We start from the raw sequence: 18,343 nt of genomic DNA, 5'->3' as shown, positions 1-18,343 counted from the left end.
CTATTTTTACTTTTCTTTTTTAAAAATTGCACAAAAATTTGGAAAATGTTATATCTCCGCCATTTTTAGGATTTCAGCGTCTGTAAAAAGCACAAAGGGTTTGTTTTGAACTGTTCTTCCACCTCGTGCTAACCGCAACCCGATTGAACACTATTGAAAATATACAGGGTGTTCAAAATACAAAAACAAAACCTTCAAATTTAAGCTCACGCTCTGCCAGTTGTCCCCACGTTTACCAGGTTCTAAGTGGGTGTAAACCTAGTTCACTGGGTTCAGAAAGTCATTCTGAAAATGTTTGGTATATTGTAAAATTTCCATAGCTCTAAGCATTTCCGAGATATTCGACTTTTTTGTTTTCTTTAAAAAATTGTATCCAAAATTTTAGAAATTCTGTAACACGGTTATTTTTTGGGTTTTAGCGACCGTCAAAATCTCAAAATGTTCGTTTTGAACTGCTCAGTCACCTCCTCTAGGCTATTTGGTCTTATATTACATTTTAATTCCATTATAAATAGGTACTACCACAGGCAATCGGAAAAAATGGACTTTCACTGTTATTTCTTTATTATAACATTTGACTCACATGAAGTATATTGCTATATTTTACGGTCAAGAACCCAAAGAAGATTTTTAATCTTCTTATTTTCTATGAAGTATATTTTTGCACTCAAATTGAAAAAACCTTTAAAATTGGAAATATCAGTTGGTTTATTATAATGTGCTTCTTAAATAAACAAATAAATATTTATTGGTCGTTTTAATTATTTGAAAATCGCAGAATTTGTCATATTTTTTATGGCATATTGTTGAATTAAACTAATTAAAAGTAATTCAGTACCTAATTGTTATTGATTGAAAACTAAATCCAGACTAAAACCCTCTACGTCAAAATTGTGAAATATTTCCCATTAGTAATTTATTCTATTACTGGCCACTTAGTTACCACCTATGAAGAAAGCTTGGAGGTTATTATTTCTAATGATGATGCTTTTGTTGTTCTATAGGGCTTCCGACCCGAAGAAAAATCGTTCGACTTATTGACGCATATTGTTTAAAGGTAGTTAACGTGCATTAATTGGTTACCACCCGATGGGCAAAACTATAAGGTATATTTCCTATTAAAGCGAAAACATTCGAAAATGTTTAAATATGGTGCTCACAGCTTGACGAACTAAAAACAGAATAATGTTTTGAGTGTTTCAACACTTTATTGCAAATGCGTCCTAAAAGATGGTGCAGCAACTCAGCTCCTTTTATCAGGAAGTTTAATATGAAAAATCGGCCGCAAAATATGAATATCGTTAAAAGAAGACGTTTAATATCGAAGATGGTTTATAATAAACGTCATTATCTCAAATATATGTACACACGTTACAGGTCGTGACTATCTCTGCCCACCGTGTAATGAGGGGACCCGCCTGCCTGCTTATAGCACCCAAGATCTGGATCTTTTTCGAATCTCTTCTTGTTATGCTGGATCGTGCACGCTGTTTCTTCCTCGAAAATTTTATTGCCGATATAATCGATGAATAATTGCCCAGAGTGTTTAAAAAATTCTTGTGAGAATATTGCCTCTATACCATGTTTAATGTAATCACAAGGTGTCGCGATAACAAGTTTATTTAAGCACAAACAACCTGCTGCCCAAGACACCTTTAAAAGAACCATCTTTAGTGTGAATTTATTGCTTCAATTACACACAATTCCAGTGATAAACAGTTATTCTGAACAAACTTTAATCTTTGATATAAGAAGTTTGAAGTAAATACGCTGCTATAACTTTAGTTCCTTCATAATAATTGCGAGTAGAGATGTTTTCGTTTTCAAATCCAGGCTGTGAACCTTGACAAGCTAAAGGTAGCATCACAATATTCTTTTCCAGTACGCGATCTAGAATTGTTACAGCCTCTCTAGCTCGTCCCTCCCTTATAAAATTTGGCTCTTCTTTATAAACCTACATGAAACAATTTAGTAAAATCAAGTCCAGTAAATATCATAGAATGTTACTTGGATGATAGCCCGTTTGGCAGCGTTGTAACAAGGCAACCTAAAATTTTCAAACCAAGGCCTCTTAGAGTCCAATAATTCGCAAGTCACTTTGTTCTCGATATTGGTCTCTGTTACCACGTTTTTAATATGGTTTTTAACAAGTTTCTCTGCCCTGTCAACCACTTGTCTCGGAACAATTTTGATGGTTACAATCTTCTTAATTTTGGACAAGTCTTTTTCATCGCAAGTACACTCCATCAAATCGTGAATGTAAATGGATGGAAGTCGCCAAAGACTCATCAAGAATTTTACTTGGTCCCAAGACTTTTTATGGTCTGGCAAAGAATCCCTTTAAATCCAGTACTCAATTAGAAAAAGAAGTATTTCGCTGGTAAGACGTACTTGATATCATCCATGTTAAAGTCCTTAATATTGGCGTATACCTGTTCTTCATCAGGTGTGATTTGTTCGACGTAGTCTTCAAAACCTTTGATCAAGATTTTCTCTTTCTCATCCACTAAAGATTTTTCTATAGTCTCCATATCGGTTTTAATATCAGTTTTAGAGTTTTTAATATCTGTTTTTTCAATAGCAACTTCAAAGTGCAATGTTCCTGTAAAAAGTCAATACAAAAAGTGACTAAAATTTGTAATTCAAATAACACTGACCAACACATCCATAAATAAGGCATGGATGTTTAGGTCCAATCCATTGTGAAGCACAAACTACCACATTATACACTCCAGCAAAAAAATCCTGAAGGCGCGTCTGCAAAAATCCAGAAAGCCCTAAACTGTTTTCGTGGTTCATAAATTCAATTATAAATTTTATGTTAACTGGAAGTGGCATATTTGAACCCTGGAACGCCTGGATTACGTGGAACCACATCATCACCAGTCCTGAACAAAGTATTTTCGTTTTCTTGCTCCATCATCTGTGAGCTATATGAGTTTTACCTTTTCCACACGAAGCACCATTGCCGTAAAACACATTTTTTATGTTTGTCAACGTCCATGGATCAGTTTCCCACTTGGACAAGTCTGGTTCAGGGACGTCCAAATGTAGATATGCACAAACCTAGCAACAAACAGGTTAAACATTCTTAATTAAATTGACAAACAAATTACGGTTTTTTTCTCTACATCAGTCCCCAAAGAAGCCAAAATAACAGACGGTATCCTAACTTTTACCCCATCCAAAACGTAATGTCCTATATTGAAGCACTCATACTTCATCTGCAGTTTCTTTAACCAGTGTTCAGTAACGCTGATCATCTTCGTAACCTCATCTCTGTATTGCAGTTTACCACTGACAGATTTAATTTTGAGGATTTCAGCTAAATCATCGTAAAACTGGGATCTGTTCGAATCGATATATTGGAAAATTTTAAGGAGATCCGGCTCGATTTTAATTTTTTTGCTTTCTTTTTCCGCATAGTATTCGCCGTAAACTGAGTTGGAGGTCTTCGTCTCGCTGTGTTCTGTTCTGTACGTGTGTGGATATACCATAAAATGGTCACAGTTTGTGTAAAAATGGAAAGTTCACCAAGTAATCGACGTAGAAATATGAAAAAATGTAGAAAACTGTCACTATAATCAATTCAAATGACATTATAAAACAAACTAGTTCAATTAACGTAAGAATAGTGGGCACAGGTTTTAATAGTATAGAATACAAGATGTTTTATTATTATTCTTATATTGTTTATTCTTATCTTTTCTCTAAAATTTTCTTCTGCATCTCATTCATATTTTTTGTATTTTAATTGCAAAACAATTAAGTTGGTAACATCACAGATGAACACAATGAACAACTTCAAAATCCGTTTTTATTGTTATTTTCAGTAATAAATCACAAGCAATATCACTTTTTTTTTCAAATATGACCTTGATTATTTTAACGTACATTTTGAAAAAAAAAATTTCTGATTTTTTAGATTATTATTTATTACCTACAGAATTTGTGCCGAAACCGGACATTCAAATTTAACATTAATCTGGCGCGAAGTGTAAGTCGCCATCTAGAAGCTAGAAAGTCAACTAATATGCTATTCGATTCAATCATGGTTTAATGATTGAAGAAATCTAAATAATCTGGTTTATGTGAAAGTAATATTACATTGTAAATTTTAACTTTAGTATAAGTCGAATAATTGAATAGAAAAAGTTTTTATCACTCATTCATTGTTTACCTCATTTTTTAAGTAACTCTGAACTCTCATTTGTAGGGTACATATATCACTTTCTCTATCTAGTGTAAAATGATTGAGCGAGACAGACATAACTTAGTTTAACTTATTTGACAACAGACATCTGCACGCAAATTGACAGCTCCTCGCAATTGGCAGATTATTAATGTCACCTAGAATGACATATAAACAAACTAAAAACAATATTTGTTTTATTCAAAAAAATTGTTGAAATATTGGTTTATAAATGTTTATACAAGTGAACTGGTGAAAATGAAGATAGCATAACATAAAGCAAACAAAAGCAATGCACATTTAAGTTTTGGTAAAGTCAATACCTGCCCAGAAACTATAGATTATAAAATGGCCCCATCATTTACCCAGGAAATATTTGAATTAAAGCCTATAATAAAATCAATAGGGATAAAATTAAGTTGCCACGGCAGGAATGGTGTTAAACAGCTTTTGGCATTAGTAACTGAGTAAGTATATTTGTAATTTATATAGTTCAGGAAGTTTGTTGTTCCTTGTTTGCAGTTACTTGCCCATTTTTGTGATTATCATTATGCACTGACCTTATAACAAAAAAAAAAGCAATATAAAACACTAAATTTTACATAAACCATACATACCTATTTACATACCTACAACATTAGGTTTCATTTACATTCTGCCAAACATTCCCTATTTCCATTGATTTGTTTATTTGGAAGCTAAGAAATCCAATGGCAACTTTTGTATGTTGTTTTGCAACAATCTTAAGTGATGTTTTTTGATGTACTACATCAATTAACTCAAAAAGCTCAAAGGCAACTTGCTAGCAGTTGGAAATATTAGCCCAATATGTAAACAGGTACCTACAATCATTTAATTAAGAATGTGGTAACCAATTTTCCTATGACAAAATAATAAAAAGTCCATCAACATTGATCAAGACAAAAATCTATGTTTTACACAATTCAGACTACAGTTTTAATGTTTGCTGCTACGTAATTTGCTCAGAAATATGTAATAACTAGTACTTCTCTACAATCTGCCAGGTTATAAGTTATAACTGCTGATTTCCATTCAACTTGTTAATGTTAATTGTTAAATTAGGAGCACTGTACTTTTATAATTTAAGAAATTATAACTTTTTTATAGTTGACAGAATGCTAAATGTAGAAAACATAATCTCAGCATAACAGTCTATTTAAGCTACCACTACAGCTTTTGTGGGGTATTTTCAAATAATGTAATACTCTCAGATATAGTGGGACATCTGTTATTATAGTCTCTTAAAGATCTGATGTCATAACATTTTATTTTATTGCAAATTATTGCACCTTTAAGATGCCAGAATGTACAAAAAAATATACCTATCTCAACCCCAAAAATGAAATATACTCTGACCAATACAAACACAGCATTAAGAAAATTGAAAAAGTTGAAAATTGTAGAATACAGCATTAAATTGTTTTTCTCCAAAAATATGTGGAAACTAATAATAATAGTAATGTCACCCATCTCTCAATGACTTTTCAATGATATAGGCCTTCTCCTATATTTTGTAACCTTCTTGAACTATAAAGCAGCTACTGGGATTTTTTATAATATTCTCTCTATTTGATCAAAAATATAACATATTGTGGGGATTTTGCAAGCTTTATAAAGTATAACTAATCATGAGTTCAAGTAACTAAAATAGTAAAATACCTTTTAGCTTTACATGCTTGTGGCTCACTACTAAGGTTTAGTTAGTGTATGTAACAGATTTTCAAATTTTAATCTACTTGCTTTTTTTATCACATAATTAATTCTAGAAAAGCACCATAGGTTAAACTTTGATAATAATAATTATAATAGGCTCTAATAAACAAGACTAATTGTAGATTGACATGACTTTTTAACTATTTGATTTCAGGGAAAATGACATAGTATTTTACTATTGTTATGGTGAGTTACCACCAGTAGTAAAAAGAATTCCTTGGTTTACTGACAGTAGTAAAACAGTGCAGGCTGTTGCCTTTGATCCATCTGCAACCTGGCTTTTAGTGGTTTGTAAGTCTACATATTTGATTTTATTTTCATCACAATTAGTCTTTGATTGATTTTTCTTCAAGGTCTTGACAGTTCATTATACATAATACCTGCCCTTTATATTGTGGACAAAAAGCAGAAAATCGATTGTAAATGGTCGTTATATGATGTTACCGCGTTTCCTAAAGCATCACAGACAGCAAATGTTCTACCTACTTGCTGTACTTGGTGGCAAACTTTAGATTGCAATCAAAATGCCTTGATTGGTTTTGAAAATGGCAAAATACTGCTTGTGAGTTTAACAGATGGACGTGTGTTAGGAGGCTGTGAAGTTTCAGAACCTGTTCAAAAATTGATTATTTGTTTGGATAGTCTTAAGGAAAATATTACTTTACTGGTATGAACATTGCCTTTGGAGATGTAGGTTTAAGTTTTTACAAAGTTAATTGTAGATCCATGGTAATACTGAGCGTCAATGGAGATTAATTTTAGAACAACATGCCAATGGTTATACTTGGCCTGTTGAAGTTTCTAGTGCAAGTGGTGAAGAGACTGTAAAATCAAAATTTTATGCTTTCACTCAGATTGGTGTTGATAAATTGGTTTATCTAAGGTAGGGCTTGATTTAGCTATATCACAAAATTTGTAAAACAAGTTTTAATATTTTTAGGCAAAAATTAGGGTCTAAGAAAGAAAATCCAATTGACCAATCCAGTGAAACTTCAACGGAATTTACAACATCGTCATCTGAGTTGTCAGATACGCCCTCTTCATGTCTCTCAGCTAACTCTTCATTTGACATAAGTCATTCCAGTTCTTACAGCAATTTAAGCTGGCGTAGTGAAATACCAGTAGTTACAGTAGGTGAAGAGTATAATGCACCTACTGAACCTCAGTTGTTGCCACAGTTTGTTGATACGTTTTTTACCCCACAAACCTGCAGGAATAGAACTTTCTTTTCAGCGCTGTATAGGCCAACAGGATTATTGACTGTATGTTTTATATTGGATGATAGTTTTATGACTTAATTTACATGAACATTTTTAGATCCATGCTGCCGACTTTGAAACAGCACCAATTTACGTGTATAGAGTCTTGCCTCGAACTCATTCCTTAATTTTAAGTGATAACCTAATTTTTACCTTAAATCGTGATATTAATGTTATTTCTGTTATAAGTTGCCAGCTGGCTGAGTCCCGTTTGGAAGGTGAAACTGTAAGTTGTGTTATATTTTACTTGAAAGTTAGACTAATAATGAAACTGCTTTAGGAATTTAATGACGAAGCTTTAGTCGCCCAATTTATGATAGACAACGAGGAAATTATTGATTTCTTCAAAGTGGTGGACATGTCGGTTGATGTAGCTCCTCATAAAAACAGTTCTAAAGTTGTTAATTTGAAAAGCAAAAGTGATATGTCTTTTCTCAGGCCTAATATAGACACGTGTCTAATTGTAACAACTAAAACTGTTTACAAAGTTTTTATTAGGTATAGTCTGTTCAGTGACTTCTGACAGTTGCATCACAATCATCAGCAAAAGAGGCCTCTGGCACTTTCTAGAATGTTTTAAATAGCATTTAGATTTCTACGGAACTTTTAAAATGGTCCTAGAGGCTTCTGGCATTTTAAAACAGTTCGGGGAAAGTTGTAAGACTGTTATAGAGGGCTCTGAGACTTTTCAGAAAGTTTTCAGTAGCATTTAGAAGTCATTGGCACATTTAAAACGGTCCTAGAAGCCTATGACAATTTAAAACAAGTCTGGGAATGTTTAAAAAGGTAAGGTAAAAAGTTTAAAAAGGAAAGTGTTCTGGGAACAGGACCATTTTCTTCTGGGAAAGTTGTAAGACTATTGTAGAGGGCTTTGTGACTTTTCAGAAAGATCTCAGTAGCATTGAGAAGTCTTTGGCACATTTCAAAATGATCCTAGAGGCCTCTGACAATTTATAACAAGTCTGGGAATGTTTAAGACACTTGTAGAGGCTTCTGGCACTTTTTAGAAAGTTGTGAATAGTATTTAGAGGTCTATGGAACTTTCAAAATGGTCTTAGAGGCCTCTGGCATTTTAAAAGAGTTCTGGGAAAGTTGTAAGACTGTTGTAGGGGGCTCTTAGACTTTTCAGCAGCATTGAGAAGTTTTTGGCACATTTCAAAATGGTCCTAAAGGCCTCTGACAATTTATAACAACTCTGGGAATGTTTAAGACACTTGTAGAGGCTTCTGGCACTTTTTAGAAAGTTGTGAATAGTATTTAGAGGTCTATGGAACTTTCAAAATGGTCCTAGAGGCCTCTGGCATTTTAAAACAGTTCTGGGAAAGTTGTAAGACTATTGTAGAGGGCTTTGTGACTTTTCAGAAAGATCTCAGTAGCATTGAGAAGTCTTTGGCACATTTCAAAATGATCCTAGAGGCCTCTGACAATTTATAACAACTCTGGGAATGTTTAAGACACTTGTAGAGGCTTCTGGCACTTTTTAGAAAGTTGTGAATAGTATTTAGAGGTCTATGGAACTTTCAAAATGGTCCTAGAGGCCTCTGGCATTTTAAAAGAGTTCTGGGAAAGTTGTAAGACTGTTGTAGGGGGCTCTTAGACTTTTCAGCAGCATTGAGAAGTTTTTGGCACATTTCAAAATGGTCCTAAAGGCCTCTGACAATTTATAACAACTCTGGGAATGTTTAAGACACTTGTAGAGGCTTCTGGCACTTTTTAGAAAGTTGTGAATAGTATTTAGAGGTTATGGAACTTTCAAAATGGTCCTAGAGGCCTCTGGCATTTTAAAAGAGTTCTGGGAAAGTTGTAAGACTGTTGTAGGGGGCTCTTAGATTTTTCAGCAGCATTGAGAAGTTTTTGGCACATTTCAAAATGGTCCTAAAGGCCTCTGACAATTTATAACAACTCTGGGGATGTTTAAGACACTTGTAGAGGCTTCTGGTACTTTTTAGAAGATTGTCAATAGCATTTATAGGTCTATGGAACTTTCAAAATGGTCCTAGAGGCCTCTGGCATTTTAAAACAGTTCTGGGAAAGTTTTAAGTTAGTTGTAGAGGGCTGTGAAGCTTTTCAGAAAGTTCTTAGTAGCATTTTGAAGTCTTTGGCACATTTAAAACGGTTCTAGAGGCCTCTGACAATTTATAACAACTCTGGGAATGTTTTAGGCACTAAACTTGTAGAGCTTCTGGCACTTTTTAGTAGCATTTAGAAGTCTCTGATAATTATGAAAATATTTTTATTCAATCTTCGTCTAATAAAATGAGATAAGAGATGTGACGCAACAGTCAGAAGTCACTGAACAGAGACTGTTTTATGTATCATATACTAAAACTATTTGATTGTAACTGAACTAATTTTCAAGACATTCGCCAGTTCAGAGGTTTATTAATTATGTAACTGAAGAAAACGATCTAGAAAAAGCTGAAAGACTGTCCTACGTTTTTAATTTAAATTTGCAACAACTGTTGGAGCATTGCGGGGATTTGATGATAGCGTGCGGATCATACCACTCAGGTTTGCATTTAACTTCAACATTGTTGTTCACCACTACTAATTACAGCGTTTCAGGCATAATCCTCTATAAACAAGCTAAAGTACACTTGCTTAAACGTGTTTTAAAGTTGGCCGTGTCTGCAGACTGCAAAACTTTAATCAAATTCGTTCATTTGTGTTTAAGCGCAAGCAGAATTGATATGAACTTGACCACTCGAATACACATCGGCAATGTAGCCGTTATGGCTTATGTTGAGTTACTGTTAAGGAGCTTTAAGAGTGAACAAGCTAAAACTAACAACACTAAAGATTTTATGTAAGTTTTAGGACTAGAACTTACTTCTCGTGTGGTATTTATGATTGTTTACAGGAATTTTTTGGTGCACGAATCTCATTTTGATCCGATTTTGGCCGTGAATATGACCTGTCAGGCGGGACACTGGAATATTGTCAATCTTCTGTCAAAGTCCAGAGGTTTACAGTCTGAGACTGTGGTAGCCTTTAGTAAAATATTACAGAATGATTTTTATCCAAAGCTGTCAAATTTGGATTTTTTATACGCCTTGTCTGAGCCCACTTTAACTCAGAGTTTGTTGATTTTGCCCCATAATTCGCAGGTAAGTCGAATGTTCAATTTAATAATAATGTTTGCTGATGGATTGTCTATTTTTTGGTTGTAATTGAGTTATTAATAAAGTTAGAGTCCTTAATTTTCATCAAACAAACGTTGCTGCTGTAAAACACGACGTCTTCCATCTTGGTTCTCTTGGGACTCTTGTATTTCTGTTCTTTATTAAACTATTTTCGAATTAGTGAAAACGGATTTTGATATAGTTTTTGCTATAGAATGTTTTATAATCATTGACAATAATAGAAATGTTTAAGCTTATTTAGGGCACTTGTGATTGCATCAAGTGCTGATTTGGGCTCCTGTGTGGTTAATCTTTTTCCAATTGATTCCGATGGTCTTAAAACCGAACAATAACTACTCCGGTGTTTTTAACTTGCATAAATGGATTTTTGAGCTTATTTAGGGCACTTGTGATTGCAATGAATGTTGAATTGGGTTCGTTTGTGTCTAATCTCTCCCCCAATTTATGTCAATCTTCCAAAACCGGCCAATAGCGACTCCGGTGTTGTTCTAACTTACCCAAATGAAATTTTTGAGCTTATTTAGGGCACTTTTTTTTTTCAAGTCAAAGGAAGATGAACGAAGTGATTTATTTTCTAGTCTAGCATCAACACACAACGATCTAATAACAAGTTATAATATTATTAGTGATATCTGTGATAAAAGTTCTTTTTTACTTTTTTGACATCGGCAAACGAAGAACAAACACATTAATATAATAATAGAAAAGCTTCCTGAACCTCCCTGAATCCTGAACTGATATATTTCTATAAACTGTTGTACACTTAAATGGGAATTCGATCTTGAGTGCGTGTGTGTGATTTTAGATTAAACTAATATTCTTCCAAGATGCAATTACCATTTAAAGTATACAGCAGCTTCAATACTGAAGATCATTAAGAATCATCCATCTTCAGGTAATTTTGCACTACATTCGCGAAAATGTGGATTCCTTTCCTTTGGAAATACTTAAAAGACTCACCGTCCAATTGGACCCTAGTCAGCCTTGTGCAATACCATACTTACGAGCCATATACCAGAATAACAAAAACAGTTCGACAACGGATACGAATTTTGAGTCCCTCGATTATGAGACTGTGAATGGTTGTACAGTTGTGATGAAGGATTTAGTCGAAACATTCCTTTATGTGATATTAAGTTTAACCGGGAGATTTTCTAGAATAAGGTTGGTGGACTTGGACTAAAACGGTGAAGACTGTAATATTCGTTTGGTGTCAACTTTTCAGTTACGATTTAGATTTACTTCAAATAATTGTACCTGACGCTAAAGAGGATGATCGCAATACCATAAATAGGTTGCCAGATTTAAGATTGTTGAGTTGTGGTTACGAACACGCTGCTGTGATTAGAAATAATTCCGTTTATACCATGGGTGTTGCTACTTCAGGGTGTTTAGGTAATAATTGTTGATTATGTGTAGTAGCGAATGTGGAAAAACCTTAATATTCAAACAGGTACTGGGCCTATGTTGACTAACACAAGCGGTCCACGATTGGTTAGTGCACTTCATGATTTGAGAGTTACTCCTTTATCTGTCAGTTGTGGTAGAAAACATACTCTTTGCGCCACTGATTGCGGGGTAAAATCTTAGAGTTTTTAATAAGAACCGAAACTATTAATTTAACTTTAAGGTTTTTGCTTGGGGCTCAAACAGTCATGGACAATTAGGTTTGGGTCCACACTTGCAAGAAACACCATATCCTCAATTAATTACTACTATTTCACACTTAAAGATCGTGGATATAGCTGCAGGTAAGCAAACTGTTATCTTTTTAAGTGTATTTTTGTGTCATTTTTGTTGATAATAATTACTTGGAATACCCTTCATTCTTCAGGAAAAAAAATACAAGACATTTTCAGCATACATTTTTTAACTCTCTGCTAGATTTAACCTTTTTATATTGGATATTTTTTGATTCTACGTCCAAGATGGAGAAAATACTATTAATTTAATCAAAACTCTAATCAGATTTTTTAGCAATTATAAATCTATAATAGTATACAAGTAATTGACTTTAGGGTTATTTTAATGCTCTACAAATGTAGGTAATGTTTGTATTATTTATTGTTGTTTAACCATTTTGTCCTAACTGAGAATATAATAAAATAGAAATTGCACTACTTATTTTTGGATATTTGGATTTAGTTTTTTTTTAACTGACATTTTAAAGCCAATTTTTGACCACCGCGTATTATTATTTTCTGCACCCACTTTTAGATGAAACACATAAACCAAGATAAAAATATCAAAGTTAAGAAGATCAAAATTTAATTAGTCCTAACATCTCTTCATTATTAAATAGCTTTCTTATATGATTTATAACATTCTTACCTATTTTATTCTTAGGATTTTCAGTTCTGCAAGTTGTTCTATACAGGGTGGTCCAGTTTTAAATGTCAATAATTCACCAATCCATAGCCAATTAAAAAATAAGTTGACATGCATTATGTAATTTTCCTGAAAAATGATTCCTAAGGAAAATACAGTCCTTCAAATTTCTGTTTAAAAAATCGGTTTTTTGTCATAACTGTCAAACCGTTGGAGCAATTTTGATCAAATTTGGAGCACTCATTATGAAATTAATACTCATTATGAATGACGTTTGCCAAAATTCTCCAGTAGCCTAGATACAGGAAGATGGTTTTAATGTTTTTGCCTTCTACGTCTCTAGATATTTTTCAAAAATTACACGTTTTTTTTAATTTCATTGTTTACGATGAAAAAGAAATTATCTCTTATAAAATTCTGATTTGAAACTTCTTTTACGATATAATTCAATTATTACTTTCAAAGACCCAAAACTAACCCAACCCAACTTAAAAATTATCATGGAAACAGAAAATTCACTTAAGAAGCTTAAAAAATTTAATTGTAGCCAGTTTTCATAGTTTCCAGACAAACTGAAAGACTTTAGTTTTGAAAATTGACTGAGAAAAGATAAAAATTGATTTCAGAAGCTTAAAAATTGTGTTAGTTTTGAAAATAGTCTTAGATAGAGGACATTGACATTAGATTCATGAAAATTGTCTTGAAAACTAACTTTTCTTGCTTTTTACTTTGCCTTTAATTTTCTCAGAATTATGGACTATTTTTAGTGTTTCAAAACTGCTTTCAGCTTGGAAAATCGAGTTTCAAGACTATCTTTACCAAGTTATTGACACAGCAAACTTAAAAACAATTTTCACATTCTTCATTCTCTTAAAATGGCATTCCAAGCTTTGTCACTATTAAATTGACTTCTAGACACCTCAGTGCTAAACATTTTTTGACTTATCAGGTCTAAAAGCCAGTTTGTACGCTGTCCATAGTCTTGAAAATGTTATTTCAAGCTTCTTCAGTTTTAAATTGACTTGTACACTCATCATAGGTGCAATAAATTGTAGCATCTCTAAGAAATTCAGACTATTTTTAGTGCTTTTAAAGACTGAAAAATCGAGTTTAAGACTATTTCCAAAAGTCAAGTTTCTTCAATAATAAAAGTAAACAATTTTGGTATCAAATGCTACGATATTAGTCTTGAGAACTAATTTTTAGAAATGAAATAGTTCGAAAATTTAATTTACTTCTAGACTTGTTCCAGTCCCGAAAATTGAGTTGTACACCAATTGAAGTCCTGAAAATAGACTTTTGGACTAGCTTTAAAAGTCAACTTTTAGATTATCTTTAGAAGTAAAAAATAAGTTTCATGCACAATACAATCTTTGTCTTGATTTCCGGACTGTTTTTACTTCTGGAAATCCAGTTTTAGACACACGACCAGGATGGCAGTTTGAGAAAACAAATTATAAGACTATTCCTAGTAGTAAATAGCAAGTTTTTAGACTATTCGGTACAAATTTGGACTCTCACAAGTCACAAGTCTTGAATGTTCAGTTTTACACTATAAAACGATTTTTTAAATTGAAATTTGAAGGACTGTAGGTTCTTTAGGAAACGTTTTTCAGAAAAATTACATAATGCAAGTCAACTTATTTTTTGATTGGCTATCGAGTGGTGAATTATTGACACTTAAAACTGAACCACCCTGTATATTGAGTTGTTACTATCAATATAACCGAGTTTTGATTTGTTAGAAAACAGAAACTGTCAAACTAAGACTTTAGTCCGATAGTGTTTAAGACCAAAACAAAATTGTGCCTTACTGTTTTAGGTCAATACCACAATTTAGCACTTACACACACTGGAAAAGTATTCAGTTGGGGTTGGGGCATACATGGACAATTAGGACATGGTAACACGGATAATGAATATTATCCCAGAGAGTTGAAATTTGATTCTTTAGTCAAGCAAGTTTCAGCAGGTAAATCAGTTCTTCGGGGTGTAAAAATGTTTGTTGAGCAATTAATATTTTCAGGGCATGCACACAGTTTGGTTTTAACTTGTGATGGAAAAATATTTGGATTTGGATCCAACGTTTTTGCACAATTGGAAAACAACTGTGAAGTTGATTGCAAAAAGTGTACTTCACCAACTTGGGTGGTGATTCTGCCTGATATTTATGTGCCTGTAGAGAAAATTACAACAGCTTATTTTCATAACGTGAATAAATTTAAAAACCAGTTTTCTGTTTCTAATAGACAAATTTGTAGATGGCTGTTACAGCAGACCAGAAGGTTTTTATGTGGGGCGCCAGCCCCGAGGAAATACGGTGTTTCCAGCAGCGATCAAATCAGAAACAAAATAACGGAAGTACTAATTCTTTAGGGGAATCATGGAAATCAAGCGTTCAGATGTATCATTCTCAGGCTAGGAGGCCGATAAAACAAGTATCCGTTGGTAGGATTGTCTTAACTTAAGTTGAAACTCTTATTAAGGGGCCAATTTTAGGATACCGACACTGTGCCATACTAGATCAAGGACGTATACTTTGGGGTAAAAACAAGGACGAGGAAATGTGCCAGCCAAACTTAAGAGATCCGTACGAAGGTGTTATGGGACACCGTTTTTCGCATGTTGCATGCGGACTTGATTACACTATGGCCATAGATCAAAACGGACAAGTTTTAGCTTGGGGAACTCCTGCAATGATTGAGGTAAGTAATTATGTTTTTTTGGGAGATAACAACTTTTTCTTAGTATATGATGCAACTTAATTTTCATTTTAGTTTTTTTGTTTGGATATCTCCGGAAGTAATTTATTTATATTTTAAAGCGGCATATTATTAGATTCCAAACTTTTGCCACAATTTAACCAAGTTTTCTTACCGTTTTCGAGAAATTCAAACTTACACACGAATTTGTGGAACGCGGTATAACTAATTATTTCTACAGTTTAATTGATATTTTAATTTTCTTTTCAGACCATTTTAGGCGTGTCCATGGACGTAATTCGAAAAAAACACGACGATCGGGCTATTATCTTTAAAGGTACTGGACGTTCATTTAAAACTCCTCATTCGCATCCAATTTCCAACAATTTACCGATCGAAATATCAGTTTTGCCACCAATGGCTTTCACTTTCAATCAGGTTTCTCATAAACCGTTACTAAGTAACAAATATGTCCCATACAACATCCTGTTACTAGACAATAAAGACCCTAACCAAATGTTTCGAGAGCGAAAAATTAGCGGTCGACTGGATTTTGAGCACATTTATAACGTCCCCGACGTAACAATCAGTCAACAAACTGTGCATTTTGCTTTACAAAGTTTTATAGATTTATACGACATAGAGAATGTTTTAAAGAAGAGTTTAGACAACAATAATTTTCAAGCTGCCAGTAAAGCGGCGTTCTTACACGGACATTATGTAGATAGTTTAGGGTTTGCTATCGAAGCTTTCAGTTGTTACATAAACGAAACAGGCGTAGACTTACAATCACTCTTTTCTTGTAAAGAAATTTACGAAGTAAAAGAAAAAAGTCAAGGAGTTGAGATTATAATGAAAAGCATTCGAACTGATCTTAGTGTAGACAAAGACAAGTCTAGTTGCTGTACTAGTCCTGCGAAAATGTTAAGTTCCAGCTCGTCTCTAGATAGTTTAAGACATTTTGGGGAAGAGGGGGGTCAGGAGTGTCCTTGCGAAGAAGATTTAAAGCAAAACATAGCCAATTTCGTGCATGGTATTAGTAAAAGCGATTCTTCACAAACAGTTTCCCAAGAACTCAAGTTGCACGAAAACTACAAAGATCTACTAATAGAAAAAAGCATTAGACAACAAGAATTGCAAATAAAAAATAAAAAAGCCCAGGAGATACTAGATCTGGCTTTGTACATAATTGAATTCTACATTGAGAAAATTTACATTTCGGAAAATCACATTTTAATGCAGAACATTCTTCTTAAGTGCATCGAGTTTTGGCTGTCGCACAATCTGCCAATTGTGGTCTTAGAAAACGTTTTAGTGAAAAACTTAGACAAATACTTTTATCCGTTATCAATTCTACTGTTTTGTAAAAATTTTGACGACTCTGACGTTATTTTAACGAAGGAGGGTAAAGAAGTAGCGCCTATCACTTCCTCGAGGTTTCTGAAGGAGTTTTCAACCAAATTCTGTTTGCACTTGTGCTCGAAAGTTTTAGAAAATGCTAATAAAGCCTAGGCTGTGACCGATGTTAATTAACTCGAATATTGGTGTTGACTTGAAAAATTTGATTTGAGAAATGGTGCAGGTTGAAAATTGGGAAGAACAGAATGAATTAAATTTTATTGCGCTATTTGACCTGATATTTGATATAATTCGTTTGCTGGTTTGTGCACGTGCATGATTTTATGAGACTCTGAAGATATTCTCTCTGAGATTTTATGGGATATTCTAGACGATATTATTCTACGCAAAAATTACGATTAACGCCCATAATTGTTTTTGCTTGCAGCATATTCAAAGTATATCAACAAAAACTATTAAACTAATTTTTATAACAGATCACCATTCTACAATTTTTATTGTTACAATAGAAGTAACAATGAAAATGGTCGAATTAGGGAAATTCTGTTTGCAGGTACAGGGTCATCCACTGGGGACTGACCAACTCTGTAATTAAAAAAACTGAAATTGTCGTACTTTAAAAAGTTAAATCTAAAATATGCTACCAAAATATTCTGTTGGCTGCATTTTACCTACAGATATACAAGTTGGTCCAATTTGATTGTAGGTTACTTAAAGGGTAGAAAGTACAAGTCATATAAGCTATGGTTGAGAAGTGAATGAAAATATTCGAAAACAGTTAGTTAAATCCACAAATCAAGAATAGTAGGTACAGATCTAAGTGTTATTTACACTATTTTAGGTGGTACGTTAATTTACAATTAAATCCTGAATAATCTTAAACAGACAACTAATTGGATCTCAGCACAGAATAAGTAATTTGTTTCTTATATTATTGTTTTTTTTTGTTGTTATGTTTTTTGTTTTAATTGTTTTTTTAGTTTGTACAGAAATAGATTTTACAATTTTATACTCAATATGTACTCTTGTTGATTTCAACACTTTTGAAGACAATGTTTTTCCCTCCTATCGCATTAATTATTTCTGGTTAATTTCTAATTACTAAGTCAGAATCTGCAATAAAAAGTTACTTGACTCTTCTGTCTACACTGATTACAGTTCTGGTAAACTGAAGTCATTTCAAACTTCTACCAGACAATCTTCATTGATTAAAAATTCTCCGGAAATTAAACTAAAAGAACATAGAACTTTATAAAATTGGTTATTAAAAAGAAAAGGATTTAATAAATTTTTGACAGTTTCAGTTATTTTCAAGTCATAATTTTGTACTAAAATTCCGGTTTGCTTAGAACATTGCTTTGCATTTAAATAGAAGCCCTACATTATGCAAGTAGATACATATTTAATTAGAATCATTATAACTTATAATTCATGTAGAGTGTACTTAAATATATTTCCTAGAAGTTTGACATCTGTATTCCTCCAGATTTAGATGATACATACGCACAAAGAAACTGAAAATTTAATACTCATTCTAGAATATTTATGGGCATTGTTACTTAAATTGATTGATGTAATAAAAACTGTAAAAACCTTGTGAATGAAAAAATATTTTTGAAGTATTCA

The 18,343-nt window shown here is 33.1% G+C and overlaps 2 protein-coding genes across 3 annotated transcripts; one reads left to right on the top strand and one right to left on the bottom strand.

The window, feature by feature from the left end:
• Nucleotides 1-1,719: 1,719 nt before the first annotated feature.
• Nucleotides 1,720-3,603, bottom strand: LOC145728282 (cytosolic non-specific dipeptidase-like). 2 transcript variants are annotated; one of them, XM_081978385.1, is made up of 6 exons: nt 3,117-3,603; nt 2,946-3,066; nt 2,658-2,888; nt 2,392-2,602; nt 2,008-2,338; nt 1,720-1,954 (listed from the first exon to the last, which is right to left on the bottom strand). In XM_081978385.1, exons 1-6 carry the CDS (start codon nt 3,495-3,497, stop codon nt 1,736-1,738), a joined length of 1,494 nt encoding a protein of 497 aa, XP_081834511.1. In that variant the 5' UTR covers nt 3,498-3,603; the 3' UTR covers nt 1,720-1,735. The 2 variants fall into 2 exon arrangements, with proteins under 2 accessions (XP_081834511.1, XP_081834512.1); XM_081978386.1 differs by having other exon boundaries at nt 3,132-3,603.
• Nucleotides 3,604-4,355: 752 nt separating this feature from the next.
• Nucleotides 4,356-17,208, top strand: ca (RCC1 and BTB domain containing protein claret). The gene is made up of 19 exons (XM_081978488.1): nt 4,356-4,659; nt 6,081-6,217; nt 6,280-6,593; nt 6,649-6,809; nt 6,867-7,188; nt 7,244-7,411; nt 7,466-7,683; nt 9,545-9,696; nt 9,751-9,991; nt 10,046-10,292; nt 11,224-11,492; nt 11,554-11,723; nt 11,782-11,906; nt 11,959-12,079; nt 14,479-14,628; nt 14,683-14,867; nt 14,918-15,104; nt 15,156-15,361; nt 15,629-17,208. Exons 1-19 carry the CDS (start codon nt 4,541-4,543, stop codon nt 16,868-16,870), a joined length of 4,734 nt encoding a protein of 1,577 aa, XP_081834614.1. The 5' UTR covers nt 4,356-4,540; the 3' UTR covers nt 16,871-17,208.
• Nucleotides 17,209-18,343: the final 1,135 nt, after the last annotated feature.

This window comes from Ips typographus, linkage group LG4 (genome assembly GCF_016097725.1).
Source record: "Ips typographus isolate SLU linkage group LG4, UJ_Ityp_2.0, whole genome shotgun sequence".
NCBI lineage: Eukaryota > Metazoa > Arthropoda > Insecta > Coleoptera > Curculionidae > Ips > Ips typographus.
The sequence above is the reverse complement of the archived record's forward strand: the minus strand, read 5'-3'. Positions and strand labels throughout refer to the sequence as shown.

Coding starts and splice junctions, on each gene's coding strand:
- LOC145728282 (XM_081978385.1), bottom strand. CDS start 3,497: ATGGTATATCCACACACGTACAGAACAGAACACAGCGAGACGAAGACC. Junction 2,339..2,391: donor TTTAACATGGATGATATCAA/GTACGTCTTACC, acceptor CTGGATTTAAAG/GGATTCTTTGCCAGACCATA. Junction 1,955..2,007: donor CCAAACGGGCTATCATCCAA/GTAACATTCTAT, acceptor TGTTTCATGTAG/GTTTATAAAGAAGAGCCAAA.
- ca (XM_081978488.1), top strand. CDS start 4,541: ATGGCCCCATCATTTACCCAGGAAATATTTGAATTAAAGCCTATAATA. Junction 11,907..11,958: donor TTTGCGCCACTGATTGCGGG/GTAAAATCTTAG, acceptor TTTAACTTTAAG/GTTTTTGCTTGGGGCTCAAA. Junction 14,868..14,917: donor CAACAGCTTATTTTCATAAC/GTGAATAAATTT, acceptor ACAAATTTGTAG/ATGGCTGTTACAGCAGACCA.